The 15942-nt window shown below is 35.9% G+C and overlaps 2 protein-coding genes across 2 annotated transcripts; both read left to right on the top strand.

The window, feature by feature from the left end:
- The first annotated feature begins 19 nt into the window (after nt 1-19).
- LOC130715915 (tobamovirus multiplication protein 1-like) lies at nt 20-4477 on the top strand. The gene is made up of 11 exons (XM_057566071.1): nt 20-328; nt 451-541; nt 619-671; nt 780-872; nt 1001-1072; nt 1741-1813; nt 1949-1994; nt 2114-2177; nt 2939-2992; nt 3791-3868; nt 3950-4477. Exons 1-11 carry the CDS (start codon nt 167-169, stop codon nt 4040-4042), a joined length of 879 nt encoding a protein of 292 aa, XP_057422054.1. The 5' UTR covers nt 20-166; the 3' UTR covers nt 4043-4477.
- Nucleotides 4478-5942: 1465 nt separating this feature from the next.
- Nucleotides 5943-15070, top strand: LOC130714144 (uncharacterized). Its single transcript, XM_057564038.1, has 20 exons — nt 5943-6667; nt 6834-7305; nt 7409-7494; nt 7668-7781; nt 7910-8098; nt 8211-8276; nt 8409-8465; nt 9053-9175; nt 9248-9364; nt 9875-9982; nt 10066-10207; nt 10712-10843; nt 11242-11418; nt 11506-12119; nt 12539-12716; nt 12837-13075; nt 13377-13566; nt 13998-14223; nt 14310-14465; nt 14569-15070. Exons 1-20 carry the CDS (start codon nt 6017-6019, stop codon nt 14660-14662), a joined length of 4131 nt encoding a protein of 1376 aa, XP_057420021.1. The 5' UTR covers nt 5943-6016; the 3' UTR covers nt 14663-15070.
- The last annotated feature ends 872 nt before the right edge of the window (nt 15071-15942 follow it).

The raw sequence follows: 15942 nt of genomic DNA, 5'->3' as shown, positions 1-15942 counted from the left end.
TAGTTGAGAGTTAAGAGTTGAGGGCGCGCAAAAGATGAGCGTGTCTTGCAATTTCCGTGGACTGTTTGGTAGACTCAACTCAACACAACACAACAACACATCATTATCATCTTGTTAAGTGAAGATTGATGAGTTCTCTCTCTCTCACTCTCTCATAGGAAAGTGCATGCACCAGCACCAGCACCAGCACCAGCACCAGCTGATGAGTTTTACCGCCATGGAGATTGCATTGTGGTGGTGGGACCAAATCAACCACTCCACTCACTGGCAGTCCGCCATTTTCTACTTCCTCTGTGCCGCTTACGCTCTCGTCTCCTCCATCGCTCTCGTATTATATTCTATTATATATATATATATATATATATATATATATATATATATATATTATATACTCACCTCCTTCCTTCTCATTACTCTATTCATTGTTACCACAACTTCCTCATTTTGCAGATTCAGTTGATAAGAATTGATCTTAGAGTACCTCAGTTTGGTTGGACAACGCAGAAAATCTTCCATCTCATGAATTTCATTGTTAACGGAGGTACTAACTACTTACTCACTCTGCCTCAATCACCACATTCTCAATATTATTATTTTCATTCTGTTCTGTTATTGCAGTGCGTGCTGTGGTGTTTGGATTGCACAAGCTTGTTTTTCTTTTGCATCCTAAGGTTGTACTTAGTTTTGCTTGCGATCGTGGTGAATCCTGATACATATACTTGACTACCGTGGTAACGCTGATATAGTATACTGACATAGTGTGCTACTTGTGCTATTAGGTTTTGATTTTGGTTCTATTAGATCTTCCAGGACTACTTTTCTTCTCAACATATACACTTTTAGCCCTTTTTTGGGCAGAAATTTATCACCAGGCAAGTCAATGTTCAATGTTGTTGTCTTCATCCTTTCCATATTACTATATGTTTTTAACTGTTTTGAATAAGTACCTCATTTCATTCATTAAACTAAAATTGTGATATTTATTCCAATCACTGAACAGGCAAGGAGTTTACCAACTGATAAGCTCAGGATAGTTTATATTTCAATAAATGCTGCCTTGTATATTATCCAGGTAATCCCTATCCCATTTTCTTCAATCACACACAATGTATTTAAGTTGGTCTGCATTATTTTGGTGTGTTGTTTTTCCTTAGTGTTCATTCCAAATTCCAATACACTCAAATCCGCCAATGCATCTGCAACATGGTTTCTTGCACCATAATTGTTCATGCCAAACTCTCTGTCTGAACTATGAAGCAATTAATGTATTCTTATTTCCTGCACATTCTGTTTTTTTCATAGACTAGTGCTCTATATTTTGGTTTTGTATATTTCATGATGTTTGCGATGCCCTTGTGCTGCAACTCCTCATTCTATAACCTATTATATTATCATCATCTCCTGTCTCCAACCATTTTTATTGGAATGGAAAAAGTAGGAGTGACTTGTATGGAAGATCTTTTGGTCTCTAGAAATATCGCGGCATATGATTTTCTTGGAAACTTGTATGTGCCGAATGATTAACCATGATTTATCTGATTTGGAAATCATTGGTTTTGAAAATAGGCAGTTCAATTTCACTTTTCCACGGTAATTATGATTTACTTATATGAGGTTTCTCTGAGATGCATGTCAAGCTAGGCATAAATCTCTCCATCGTTTCAACGCAAAAAGGAATACTTGCTTGCTCTGATGATTGACATAAATAATCATAATACTAACATTTGGCTTTGGATTTAGATTTGTATTTGGGTATACCTCGGGATAGATGACAATAGTGGTGTGGAGTTCTTTGGAAAGATATTTATTGCAGGTTAGCTTTCTAATCAAAGATTGATTTATCTTTCACATCCACGTGAGAGATTAAGAATGAGTTTTGCCACCTTAAAATATACATATGGTTAATTGCATAGACATTTTTTAATGGTTTTTCTTTTCTTTTCTTCAGTTGTGTCATTTATTGCTGCACTAGGCTTCTTGTTATATGGAGGAAGGTAAGGCTTCTGAGCTTGGCCTGACTTGTTATAGTTTATGAAATATTTCTGCAGTTTCATTTACTCACCAGCAACTCCTGGTGGATGACCTTTTGAATTTTTTCATTGAATATTTATAGATTATTTTTCATGCTGAGGCATTTCCCAATCGAATCTAAAGGGAGAAGGAAGAAACTTCATGAGGTTTGAGCAGTTTCTTCTCAAGTGTCTATTTGATAGTATGTCATTGTGCAACTTATGTTTTGCCATTACTCTACTGAGAATCTCACGAGTTACCCTTTACTTTACTCCCCTCTTTTCCGGAAAAGTTCACTTTAGAGCTTACATTTAGATTTAGGCTTTCCATGTATTTTAGTACTGTACCAATTTGACCCTTATGTGGGTATTTAGATGACAAATGATTGTCCACTTTTGTTGTTTCCTCTTTTCTATTCTTTTACTACATAGATCTTCCAAATGTACACACAAGAGACAAAGGTTTTGGCAAGGGATATTGTACAGTATTTGTAGGGGTTGGTTATTACTTCTATAGGAGAAAAGGATTGAATTTCTTGCATTTGTAAAAGTTCTAAATGTCTACCAGCTAAAATCAGTAATGAAAGATTTCTATTTAAACTATTTAGAAGTGTTTGAATGTATAATGTCTGAGTTGGCTTTGAATGAGGAGATCATTATCTAAATTTTCCTTTTCATGATGAGTTTCTCTGTTGCCTTCATCCATTTGCATCGCGCTAATATGGCGCCTAGTCCCCCTCAGGGTGAAACAGAATAGTGTACCCTTGAATTATATTTATACCTCACCATTTTATGAACTGAGAAGAACCCCTTCTTGCTTTTCATCTTTTGTTCTATTCCAAACATATAACAAGACTAAACTGAAAAAGTAATTTCTCAAATCGTTATTAGCTCAGCTGTACTCATGTGACATGGGCTGTGTATTGCAGGTTGGATCTGTCACAGCCATCTGTTTCACCTGTTTTTTATTACGATGTGTTATGGTAACCTCTGACTCTATTAAGTATAGTTATCTTTTTAATGTTCAAGTAAACATCTTGTTAGTCTTGTTAAGCTTATCTACGTGAATATGTCACATGTGTAGAATCATATTTGTTGTGATGTTTGTCTTCTGCGCACTATTCTGTTACGCCCTTAATATGCTGTTTAGTCCCCTCAGGTTGCAGCAAGAGGGTTTACTATTGACAGGCTCACACCAAATAGTGAATGTGTATACCAACTTTGAATATAGCAATTGACATTTGATATAATCTATGTATGGCATATGTGAATTTCTCGATAGTGACAACGCATTTTAATTTGAGTGTTTTCTGTGTTTTTATTTTGCTAATACTTTCTTATATATTGCTAAACATAATTTGTGTGTTTGCTATGATTGATGGAAATGTAGCCTTTTCTTCTGACTACCACCATTGAAAATATGGACTATGTATATGTAAGCTAATCTGGTGTGAGTTTGATGATGTTTAGCAAAGAATGTCAAGAAACTTATAATGTGAGTTTCAAGTACAATACTGTTAGACGTGCTTGTAAACAATTAGTTTGAAAAGAAGATAGAGGGATGAGATGGAAATCGAAAAAGCACCATAGAACCTTTGAATCTTCAGTGTTCCAATGCAAAGTATGTCCAATGTGAAAATGAGGTTTAGGGAAAAGGGGAGGCTGAGGCTTTAAGTCATTGTCATGAGAACTAAAGTAGTTAGAGTTAAATAATGATTTGTATGGTTTATTCTTCCAGCAGAATCCCTTCCTTCTTAATCACACTTTTGATATACATGCAGGGATTTCTGTCTGCATTTGATTCAGATGCATCTCTAGATGTTTTGGACCATCCTATTCTGGACTTAATCTACTATGTGGTACATTTTGTTGACTGCCACTAAAATTTTGATTTCTCTTTATTGGCATCTGGAATTCACTTTTCGCTTTTCAAAATACAGCTGGTTGAGATTCTACCTTCAGCTTTAGTCCTCTACATCCTGCGCCGATTGCCGCCCAAGAGGATATCAGCCCAATATCACGCTATCTGTTAGCTGCAGTGCATCTTAGGTCCCCCATTCACCAATTCTGCCTTTTGATAATGAGTTTATTGGTGGTTCTTGGTTGGATACTTTGAAATTCAGCAGGAGAAGCATATGAAGAAAAGGGATCCAAATATTCTCATAGCAGCAGTTCTTACATGGGTGATACTCAACAGGTGCTATCTGGGAAGGATAAACTTTCATGTTTTAGGACATGCATGCCATGACAAGTCCAAGAGCAAGAGTGAATTTCTGCAGTTGTTTGTCCATTGGATCCTATACCGGGGTGGGATTAAGGTTGAGGTTATCAGGGAAATACTAATTTACTTGTAGGCTAGATGTTGTAGTGTTTAAGGCACAAGCTTGCAATGAGACATCCATTCTTTTCAATCCAATATTTCATGCGTTGTTTTCTGAAATATATGCTGCCAAAGGTTTAGACTTTCCTTTTCCTTTTTTTGAAGGTAAAATCAAGAATTACATTAACTAGAGAACGGGGAGAACCCCATAAGGCCATAACATCAACAGAGGGGAAAGAGTCTTAATACACAGTTTGGACATGCAAATTGTAACTTAGCTAGAAAGTTGCCACTTCTCCTAATAAAGGATAAATCAACAGAATGAAAACCAGAAGATAAAACAAATGTCTTGAGCATCATGACAAGTAAAGATAGCATGTTATGTTGTTTCTGCACAAGAATCACACACAGGACAATTTGGATCCACCAAAATACCTTTGTGATCAACTGAGTAAAGATAGCATACTATGTTGTTTCCATTTGTTTTCAATATATATTTTTTGTTTTAAATCTTAAGTATCCTTCATTGCAAACTTGTGCCTTTGAGATACTCAGGCCTGTTTCGTTACAGTTTTGTTTTCAGTTTTTTAAACAATTTTCAGAAGAAGAAAACAAGTTGAATTATATGTTTTTCAACATTTAGAAAACGGATATCTGAAAACTAAAAACAGAAACTGAAAACATCTTTTAGCTGTTTTGGTTTTTTAGTTTTAAAAACTGAAAATGAAAACTGTTTTAAAAAACAGTTTTTGAAAACAGGAAACAAACAGGCCAATTTCTCACATTTCTTTCTTACCAGTTTATTTTAAGTAAATCTCTAACTCCATTCTTAACATTTATGAACATCATCGAATTAACTTCTATACTTTTACTATAACTCTTAATGTTTCCTCTAAAATAAACTTCACACTTCAAATGTCAACCATATTGTTATGCTCGGATGTGCTTTCTGACCAACTTAGAGTCAATGGTGTGAACTTCAAACTTTAGTTCGCTGAAATGGTCTGGTCACCTGTAAAAGTGATTTGGATGCAAATATTGATGTGAACTCATATTATTAAGTCTCAATTTTTGTGAGTTATTTGTTTTCAATTTTTATTTGTTCGTCACACCGACAACTCTTACAGATGACCTCACAAAAAACTCTTCTCTTTTTTCCAAGCCTATTTGGATTGAAGATGTTTTACTGAGGTCAATTCTTTTGTTCATAATAATATAATATAATTATCTTTTGACTCATTGATTTCGTTTAATTTTTTTTTGGTACATCGAAAAATTAAAAGACAAGGAAAACAAACTACAAGGCTAACAAGTCCCTAGCCAAGATGGGACAAAGCTCTTGAGGAGGAGCCTCAAGACTAGTGTAGTAGCATTGAAGACGACTACCTAGACCTGCAAGACAATCCACTACTTCATTCGCACTCCTAGAAATATGCCGGAGATCCACATCCCAATCACAGTATCAGTTTTAAATCAAGAAAGTCAGAATATATTTATATTAATTATTATAGTCAAACCTTTTCATTATACTAGTAGTCAATCGGTCAATCCTTCTCTTCTCACCTTGTGATTTACCCGCTCTCCCCCAACCATTTCAAATTCGAAAATCAAACTCACACACTGCATTCATTTATTACAAAACGTTCCTTCTTCGTTCTTCCTCTTCCATTTTCATTCCAACGCTACAATGGACAGTGACGAATTCCCTTGTCCCTCACCATATCCCCATTCTTCTTCCCTTCTCAAAGACATCTCCAATTTCAAAACCCCAAAACGCCCCTCTCTCTCCACCTTCACCACCACCAAATCCCCCTCCACCCAATTCTTCACCGCTTCCAAACAAACTCCAACCACCGCCGCACTCCGCCGTAACCGCCCCACCAAATCCACCACCGCCGCCGCCAGGAAACTCAAGGCCTTCCAGCTGGAGCAATCGCAATCCTCCCGAAAGGTCCTACACAAGAAAGAACAGTCTCTCAGATCCCTAGCCAAGTCCCTCTCCGTTTGGCTCAACTTCCTCCTCCAATGCCCTGCCTCATGCGGCTGCCACTCCTCCATCGCCGACGCCACTACTCCGGTTACCAAGGGGAAACGCGACGGCCGATCGGGAGCCTCGGTTGGAGTCGATTCGACTTGGCGAACTCCGAAGCGACAGAGGAAGACGTGGTCCCGTCCTGGTGGGAAGGAAATTGCTGCTGCCGAGGGTTCCGGTTCGTCGTCGTTGAGGGATTCTCTGAAGGATGTGTGCAGTTTCGATGACCTGAAGCAGAGGATGATGGTTTATCTCAGCATTGGAACTTGTGAAGACGTCTTCCAAATGATGACTCAAGTCACCAAGGTTTGTTTTCTCTTCCAAAGGCTTTGCAATGTGAATTTTCAGTTATGTTGTGCTGCATTGTTGCATTGTTTTCCAATTGTGTTGAATTGCTGTGTAGAATGTTTTCTGTGGAATGCTGAATCATGCAGTGTTGGATTTTGTGTTCATTTCTTGTGTTGTTTCTCAGGCAATTGATGAAGGAAGATTGAATTTGAAGGCGCACTGCCCGATAGTTACTGATTTAGGGTTGAAGGATAAGGCCACCAGAATTCTCATGTGTTATAATCCGATCTGGCTGCGAATTGGATTGTATATATTGTTTGGTGGTGACTCTTTGGTGGTGTTGAACGGGGATGTTGACGCGGATCAAGATGCTGTATTTCTGAAAATGGTCATTGGTAAAATGTTTTTTTCGCACGAGGGTTTAGCAAAAGCATATGCATATAACAAGATGGTTGAAGGCCTATTTAGGGCAGGTTACTATGAGAATTTGGGGAATGTGATTTTGAAGAGGATATTGTTGCTTGTGCTTATCCTTGATAAAGCAAAATCTCAAAGTTTCCTCCCGCTTGAGTATGGTATTGATGGACTTGATGGGGGTTCCCCTTTACTATTCAAAGCAGAATCATGGATTAAATCAAGTAGTCAAGTGATCCAGGGTATGTATTTGTTTATGATTCAGTTCTACTTTCTGTTGATAGTTTTGTACCTGCTGTTTCTACATTGGAGATTGACTTTTCTCTCCTTTTGGTTGCAAATTAGAATTTCTATCGTATGATGTAATGCGTGGAGAAGGCAATCTTTTAGCACATTTGGTTATTTTAGGCTACAAAGTATCTCACCAACAGGTTGGGTTTTTCCTTCTATATGCTTTGCTCATTTACTTGTTTGAGGTTACCTGTCAATGTGTCAGTTAACATGTGACCACACATCTCATGTGCACATCTTATTTTGAGGGTAGATGATTCACTTAAATGTTTACGCTGTTGCTGTCTTATATGACTGTTTTTTGATTCTGTAGGGGCCTCTTGTTGAGTATGATTTCAGTGTCAGAGATTTATTCATAGATCTCCAAGACGGACTAAAACTGTGTAGAGCTGTTCAGCTCTTGCAAGATAATTGTTCTATCCTTATGGTGTGTTGAATATATTTTTATCTATTGGAAATAATATCTGCATTTTTTACCTTTCTGATGCTATTGTTTTTCTGGATAATCCTATTAGTTAAGAATTTTGATTTGATGGATCTTCATTGTGTGGACAGAAAATTGTAGTTCCTTCAGACACTCGTAAGAAAAATTTGACAAACTGTGCTCTTGCCCTACAATATCTGAGACAAGCTGGTGTGTCGCTACTTGATGAAGATGACATGATGATTGAAACAGATGATATTGTTAATGGAGATAAACAACTTACAATTTCCTTGCTCTGGAATATGTTTGTTCATTTGCAGGTGGGAGCTCTATTTTACCTTATAAGTATTTGCTATGTTATTGCCTTTTGATTTTATTACTAAACCTATAACCTGGACAGCATCACAATTTCCTATGTCATTGGACCTGCAGATACCTCTGTTGGTTGATAAAACGAGTATAGGTGGGGAAATTTCTAAAATTCGAGGACTTGGCATGGTATGTATGCACCATGCTAGAAGATTTCTGTGTTTGAATTTATTTATAATGAATAAGTGCACTTCATGTTTGCTTTCTTTTTCTTTAAACTCATCTATTATACTTGAGCTTTGATCTTTTTCCAATTAGCAGGATGACATAACCAGTGCAAATTCTAGTTCTCTGGAATTGCTTTTGAATTGGATTCAGGTACAGTAAGGATGCTTTCATCTACCCTGTGGACAGTTTTCTTTAGATACTGGCAGCATTGTGAATCCTTCATAATATCTAATTCAACTTTTAAAACTGTGTCCTCTGCTGAACTACCTGTACTGACACTCAATTCAGCTACTGCTAACATCTTACAGTATGATATGAGAAAGAACTAGTAAAGGTTGATCCTAGGAAAGCATAATAATTTTCCAAGATGTTTTTCTTCTCCTTTTGCAAGAGGTTCATCAATTATATTCTTGATATATTATTTAATAGTTATCAATTTAGCATAACAAGAGCTAGCTTAATCTGGACCATAAGCTGTGTACCAGAAAACTTTTTGCACAATGTATCTGTTAATATTGTATCACTGGTTGTATTGGTTGTTTTTCTTATTCTAATTTTTCTATTACGGTGTTACTGAATAGTTAGACACATGCAATTTTTGTTTTGCTAAGGAATTTATGGTTACATACATAGTTGTTCTGTGATACTCGTTAGTTTGTTACACTTTGTTTCAGATTTTACTACAAAAATATTTCCTGATGTTATCTGCATTTTAACCTTGTCATTTTTTTTTGCAGGCTGTATGTGATAATTATAACTGTCCAATTGACAATTTTCTTTCCCTTGTTGACGGCAAAGCTATTTGGTGCTTACTTGATTATTACTTCCAGAAGGAACTTCATAATACCTGTTCATTGAAGGTATTGATCTTTAGATTCCTGCTGAATGCTGATGATATTTTCGTGATAATCACCTCACCTTTTTCTTAACAGGAAGTTAATGACAAAAATTTCAAGGCATCAGTTATGCCAGTCAATGAGTATTCAGATGCATTGTACAATTTTATACTATCCCAGAAGTTGACTACACTACTGGGTAATTTTCCGGAGGTAAATGCCCTTATTTGTGTAAATGCTGACTTACGAGCTTGAATTATTAAAAGATGTGATCACATCAGTTGTATTGGAAGTGTTGATAGAAAACACATACTTTTATTGATACATTTCCGTAAATAATTAAAGTTTCAAGTACTTCCTTTCTTTAGGGATATAGATGGACTTTTGTAAAACGCTCATGTATGCTAATAATAGTTGCTAAAATTTGACTGCCCATACCTCTGTTGATAATAATAATAGTTGTGCTGCATGCTAGATATGCTAAATTTATGTATCCCATGCAAATGCTTTCACGAGAGCTACATATTTTCATGATAGAATTCATTTCAAGGTTGAAATATGAACTCTTATAGTAGTGAAACAAATTCTACGGAGTTCAAATTCATGTCAATGCATAATTATTATGGTTTTCTGTAACCTAAAGAAAATAGGAATTGTACATGTGCTTTTATCTCACTTTGTACCATTACTGGTTTCATGGAATTTGAGTATATTATTCCACAGGTACTTCAAATAAGTGAGCTACTTCAATATAATGGAGCTTGCAGTGATCGAAGTGTGGTGATATTGTTAGTTTTCCTAGCAAGCCAATTATTTGTCAAGAAAAGGGTGGTAAGCAAAACAAACTTTATGGTCATGTCCTGTTACTCTTGTACTCCAGAATTTGCGTTGAGTTGAATCTCAATTCTTTTCAGGATCACCTAAATTTTCATAAGCTCTTGGGCTTTCGCAGCCTAAATACGAATACTAATTGTAGACATTTGAGAACGATGCAGTGCCTTTCAAGTTCTGAATCAGTTCAAAATACTGATGCTTCAGATGTGCTTGACAATGAAGGTTTCTTATTGACTCTCTAGTGCTGTGAACTTTCTTTATTAATGTTTGTATTTCTTGTTCTACTTCTCTACATACATGAATACATTTAGTTATGATAGATGCAATAGCTACAGCTGTTATGAGGCTTATATCTTCCTTTATCAAATGATTTTGTCACTACCACCAGCATATAAATACTTGTGGAGGCTTTATTGTGATGATAGCTTTATCTGTTGGCTTTGGATGACTTATCATGAATAAACTAAAAGACAGAAAAGTATTTTTTTTATAAATAGTTGTGGATCAGTTAGCTTTATTCTTGCATTGCATGATATCTAGGTCTTGGTAGACAACAGTTTACTTTCTTTCATTCCGCATGTTCTGTTGCAATATTTACTTTTTTTAGTGATAGCACAAACATCTTAGATTTATTATGAGAATGTGATTTCATTCAAGAAATATATTTAATTTTATTTTTCATTTAATATATATCTTTGACCAAATTCTCGTGATGATTTAAGATAGATGCTGCAAGAAAGTTTAAGGCCATCCAGGCTTGGTGGCAAGATATGGCTGAACGAAACCATGTCATGAAACCAGTTGTCACTAACTTGGAGAGTTCTAGGACAACTGAATGCAGCACTAGCATTAAAAGAGGTAACTAATGCAACTTGCATTCATGTTCTACGACACCATACACTTACCACAGATTTGAAGAAAAAAATACTATCTGCTGGCTTTTTACTTTCTCGGTAATTATTCATGAAATTACTCACAAGTGAAATAAGGAGAATTCGTTAGTTCTTTTCTCATCAATTCCAAATTTGTATTTATCTACAATTGAATTGGTTGGGTATTTGCATAGAATTGAAGCAGGGCATAATCTTTGAAACTCTTCTTTCTCTTTCTGTGGGATTTTCTTAGCAAAGAATGTTATATATATGATTGTTTTCCACTTCATATTACCGCTTATTCCTCTGTCATCCTTCCGTGCAACACTTGTTTTATAGATTTTATTTGTTTACTTGTTGACAACTGTTACTTCGCGTTTGCAGAAATTGCTTCAAGAACAATACAGTCACACGTCAGAGGATTGGTTGCACGGCGCAAGTTTGTTAAGATGTTAAATGCTGTTACCCTTTTGCAAACTGTTTTCAGGGCTTGGCTGAAAGTGAGGCAGGAGTCAGTCTGCCTGATATCCAATGCCGTTCAAGTCAATGATTTTTCATGTGGTACGCAGCTTACCAGTTTGTCTCAAACATACTTTGGTACTATGTATTTGTTACTTATTGGCATGTCACGCTTGTTAAATCACACAGATATGTCGAAGCAATCAGAAACATATGAGAGATACACTAAGCTTTTCGTTCATAGGCAGTCTTTTTTGAAATTGAAGAGGTCAGCACAGCTTATCCAGCAAGCAGTGAGGAATTGGCTCCATTGGAGACACCAACAAGAATGTAGCATAAGTCCTGATCATATGATGTTGGACATGGTGACTGCTGCCACTACTGTTCAGAAATTTGTTCGTGGTTGGATTGCACGATCTAGATATATTCATCAGGTAGATCAGAATGAGAAAGCTATGAATATAGCCCAACAGAAACTCATATTTGATCTTCAAACAAGTGCTGCCGTTAGCATTCAGCTTGCTTGGAAAAACTTCTTATGCTGCAAGTGTACTAAGCAACAGCAATTTTGTGCAACAAAAATTCAATGTAATTTCCGGAGGTGGTTCTTGAGAAAAAGGTTTTTGAATCAGATTCAAGCTGTTATTAAAATCCAATCATATTTTCGAAGGTGGAGGTGTTTAAATGATTTTCAGCACATCAAAAGAGTGTCTAAGGCAGCCATTGTCATTCAATCTTATTTACGTGGATGGATTGTGCGGAAGGATTCTTGTGCACGTAGGAATCACATTGTTGAAATTCAAGTAAGAGATTGGCTAGCATTCTTTTGTTTGTAGTCATGTTTCTTTGCATTACATTGCATGACTTTCCAGTTTAGGAAAGAAATGAATGAATTATCATGGTGTTACCTTTTTCCAAAGCATTATTGGGGAGCACTGGTGTTGCTTACATGAGGTAGAATGCATACTGGTCAACTAATGGAAGTAGCTTCGGATCGCTTCGCTTCATAATATCTCAACCAACTCTTTGTTCAATTTAAATTCAATGGCCTATCAAAAAAAAAAAAAACTCTTTGTTGAATTGTCCGCAATTAATTTTGTTCTGAGAAGTTACTAATTCTAGTTGTTATGCTGATTTCGCGTATTTGGAGTCCTGCTTACACTTTCTGAACTTTTAGCTGTAGAATATCGTATAAGTTGCTACTTTGTTTGAATGCTTTCAGAGGCATTGCCGTGGTTGGCTTGTGAAACGCGACTTCTTGATCCAAAGAGATGCTGTGGTGAAGATCCAGTGTGTAATTCGAAGCCTGAAATGTCAGAAGACTCTCAAAGGTCAGAAAGATGCAGCTTTGGAGATCCAGCGCTTTATTAGGGGACAATTAACCCGTAACTGGCTATTAGGTATTCTGTTAAAATTTACTTTTGTTTTTACAGTTAGTCTTATTAAGGTAGTAGTTTCATGATTTTGTTGTGGTTTCACATTATCTTAGTATACTATTATCTTATGTTATCATGGTGTAGGTGGTGCTTCTAAGCTACGCGCAGTTGTTCATGCTGGGTGCATTGCCAGACCATTTGGCTGTTGTAGTTTTCAACTGGATCTATTCTTGTTTTCAGTTGTGAGATTGCAACGATGGTGGAAGGGTCTCTTATTACGTAAATTGATGACAAAATCTGCCATCATTATTCAGTCTCATACTCGTGGGTGGATAGCCAGACGAAAAGCCATTGTTCATAGGCATCGTATCATTATTATACAAGTACAGTATCTTAATTGTTATCATTTTTTCAAGATATACTACAGTACTTCTTTTTGTTTGAGTCCCTGTCCACACAAATATGGAAGTTTGATGTGCTATATTGATTTTGCTAATATAATTTTTAGGTTTCATCCTAAACTGTCTAATAAATGCATATATTTGATTACTTGGTGGACCAATCAAATAGTTTATGGTGCCACTGATGCTGATGATGACGACAGCCAACTTTTCATCTATATTTTTTTTATTGGCTTTTTTTCCTATTTGCTAATCTTCCTTCTCTTTTTTATAATTTTTGTAGTCCCACTGGAAAGGTTACCTTCAACGTAAAGCATCAACGGAGAAGTTAATGGATTTGCGCTCAAGAGTGCAAGTGTCTGCTAGAAATGTGGATGACAGTAAGCGCCTCATAAACAGACTATTGGCCGCACTTTCTGAGCTACTGAATATGAAGAGTCTTAGTAACATCCTTCATACTTGTTCAACATTGGGTGAGAGCTACGCGACTGCATTTAGATTTTGTTGCTGTGATTTTCAGTTTTTAACTAAGTAGACGACTTCTCAAGCACAGTTTAGTTTCTTCAGATATGAACTCTATATCATTTGGTTATAGTCATGGGGTAGCCATTCCATTCATGTGAATACCATTTAAGGAAGAAAAAGAAAGAAAGTGAAAGATATGACTTATGATGTGATTTGAAAATAAAGATGGAGATGGGAAGAGTAGGATGGAAAAGTGATAAAAAAGAAAGTGGGTGTTGAATCATGAATGTTGTTGGTTTCATATTTGGCTTGTGTAGAAGTTTATATTTTAGAATTTATTTAGGTGATGTAGTGTACTGATTCCGCAACTCCCCTATGGCTTATCATTTGCAAGTGATCCTGATCTTGTTTCTTAATAAATATGTTTGTCTTTTCACAGATATGGCTACAGGACATTCTCAGAGATGCTGTGAAGAACTAGTAGCTGCTGGGGCTATTGATACCTTGCTGCGGCTTATTCGATCAGTCAGCCGGAGCATACCTGATCAGGAGGTTCTAAAGCATGCTTTGTCTACTCTCAGAAACCTTGCCCGCTATCCTCATCTACTAGAAGTGATGATCCAAACCCACAATTCTGTACAAACAATCGTGTTGGAGTTACTTAGGTCTCAAACAATCGTGGCTATAGATTTTGAAAGTTAATATAGGATTCTTTTATGTTCTTATGACTAACTTTCAAAACTTCTTCCAGGAATAAGCAGGAAGGCTACTTCATTGCTTCTGAACTTTTGAAGAAGATATGTTCAACTCGCAAAGGCGTTGAGGCCATACTCAGATCCCCTGCCCTACTGAAACGATTGCATGGTCTTGCTGAGGAGCTTACTAGAAAGTCCAATTACGAGAAAAGGTCAGATTTTGGCTACTGGGAAAATGGTTCTTTTTTCTTGAGATAAATCTAACACTAACTGGATACTTGTTTCTTTTCTATGAATTGTTTTGTGGAAATGCAGAAATGCTAAGGGTCCTAGTCCAGTTGTTAGAGAAAACATAGAAAGAAGATTGAGAGAAGCTGCTGAGATTATGAAGCTGATAACACGCTCTTGAAGTTCTACTTCTAATGATGTGTGCAGTTGTTAAACATATGCAAGGAATGTAGCTTCAGTTCCCCTTTGTTTCCTTTCTTAGTTCCTCATCTCGTGGATTTGGGAGTGAATTTTGTAGATTGTTCATGATCCATCGTTTATATAACTAACATTTATTATCTAGTATCGAAGTAAGCAAATTGGCATTAGACATAATCTTACTTTGACTAGTGATAATTATAATTTACTGTTAATGTGCGTTGTAGATTTCAGGAACTCAGGCGATTATGTTATGGTTCACATTTGTATCGGACTTGCTTGAGTTTTTGAAGCATTTCCTATACTAGAGAAAAAAAACATGTCTATGAAGTTTACTTGATTAACCGAGCTTGATACTACTCTTTATAAAGGCATATTATCAACCTCTCAACTATTAGACTACTCGGAAGAGAGCTCCTTTCTCATGAATAACCCCAATGATGTTTTCTTTTTCCTGACCCTTAGAAGAAGAAAAAAATTAAAGCAAAAAGATTTATTAGCACGAAATATGAGAACAAATCAGCTTATTGAAAGCAAAAAGATTTATTTAATTCTGACTTTTAGAATATTGCGGCATTATTATTATTTTCACTTATAGAGATCTTTTCTATTTAGAGAAAATTGGCTTAGAATGGTTACTTGAGGATAATTGTCTTATTTAAGATGACTATTTGGGGGAGATTTGGATTAGCTTCGTAGTTTTATCTTTGATAACATGTTTATTCTGGGAAATTTAGATTAGGATAACTTCAATTGGAGTTTATTTAGATTTTAATGTTATTTAAATTTTTATTTTTGGGTTATAACTAAAGTTACGGGTACATTACCGGTACTGGGTGCAGGTACGGGTACGGGTACAACAATTTTAGAAATCTTGGATACGGGTACGCTAGTATATATGTATATTTTTTAATATATATTAAAATATATATAAAATATAGAAAAATATAAGTAAAGTAACATTCAATAAAGATATCATAATATTGATCCCAAGAAAAATATGAAGGATAGATTATAATAAGTCCAAAGTAGAGTATGGAGGGAAACATTTTAACATTGGAGATATTCGAAATTACCACTAATGTGTATTGAGATAAACTTCCATTATGAAATTGATGTTATAACTCAAAAGTTCCCAAAAAAGTACCCAAAAATACTTATGGAGTACCCAAAGAGTACTAAAAACGTACCCAAGAAATACCCATTTTTTTTGTTTGTAATCACTTTGGGTACGTATGAGTGTACCCATCGCGTACCCGGTAC

The sequence above is a fragment of the Lotus japonicus genome, chromosome 4, assembly GCF_012489685.1.
Source record: "Lotus japonicus ecotype B-129 chromosome 4, LjGifu_v1.2".
In the NCBI taxonomy this organism is placed as follows: domain Eukaryota; kingdom Viridiplantae; phylum Streptophyta; class Magnoliopsida; order Fabales; family Fabaceae; genus Lotus; species Lotus japonicus.
This window is presented reverse-complemented; position numbering and strand designations above follow the sequence as displayed.

Bases quoted from the DNA above. Each gene is read 5' to 3' on its own strand.
- LOC130714144 (XM_057564038.1), top strand. From the start codon at position 6,017: ATGGACAGTGACGAATTCCCTTGTCCCTCACCATATCCCCATTCTTCT. The intron at 6,668-6,833 runs GTTTGTTTTCTC...GTTGTTTCTCAG, and splicing joins TGATGACTCAAGTCACCAAG to GCAATTGATGAAGGAAGATT. The intron at 12,717-12,836 runs GTATTCTGTTAA...ATCATGGTGTAG, and splicing joins AACCCGTAACTGGCTATTAG to GTGGTGCTTCTAAGCTACGC.
- LOC130715915 (XM_057566071.1), top strand. From the start codon at position 167: ATGCACCAGCACCAGCACCAGCACCAGCACCAGCTGATGAGTTTTACC. The intron at 672-779 runs GTTGTACTTAGT...TTGTGCTATTAG, and splicing joins TTTTTCTTTTGCATCCTAAG to GTTTTGATTTTGGTTCTATT. The intron at 2,993-3,790 runs GTAACCTCTGAC...ATATACATGCAG, and splicing joins TTTTATTACGATGTGTTATG to GGATTTCTGTCTGCATTTGA.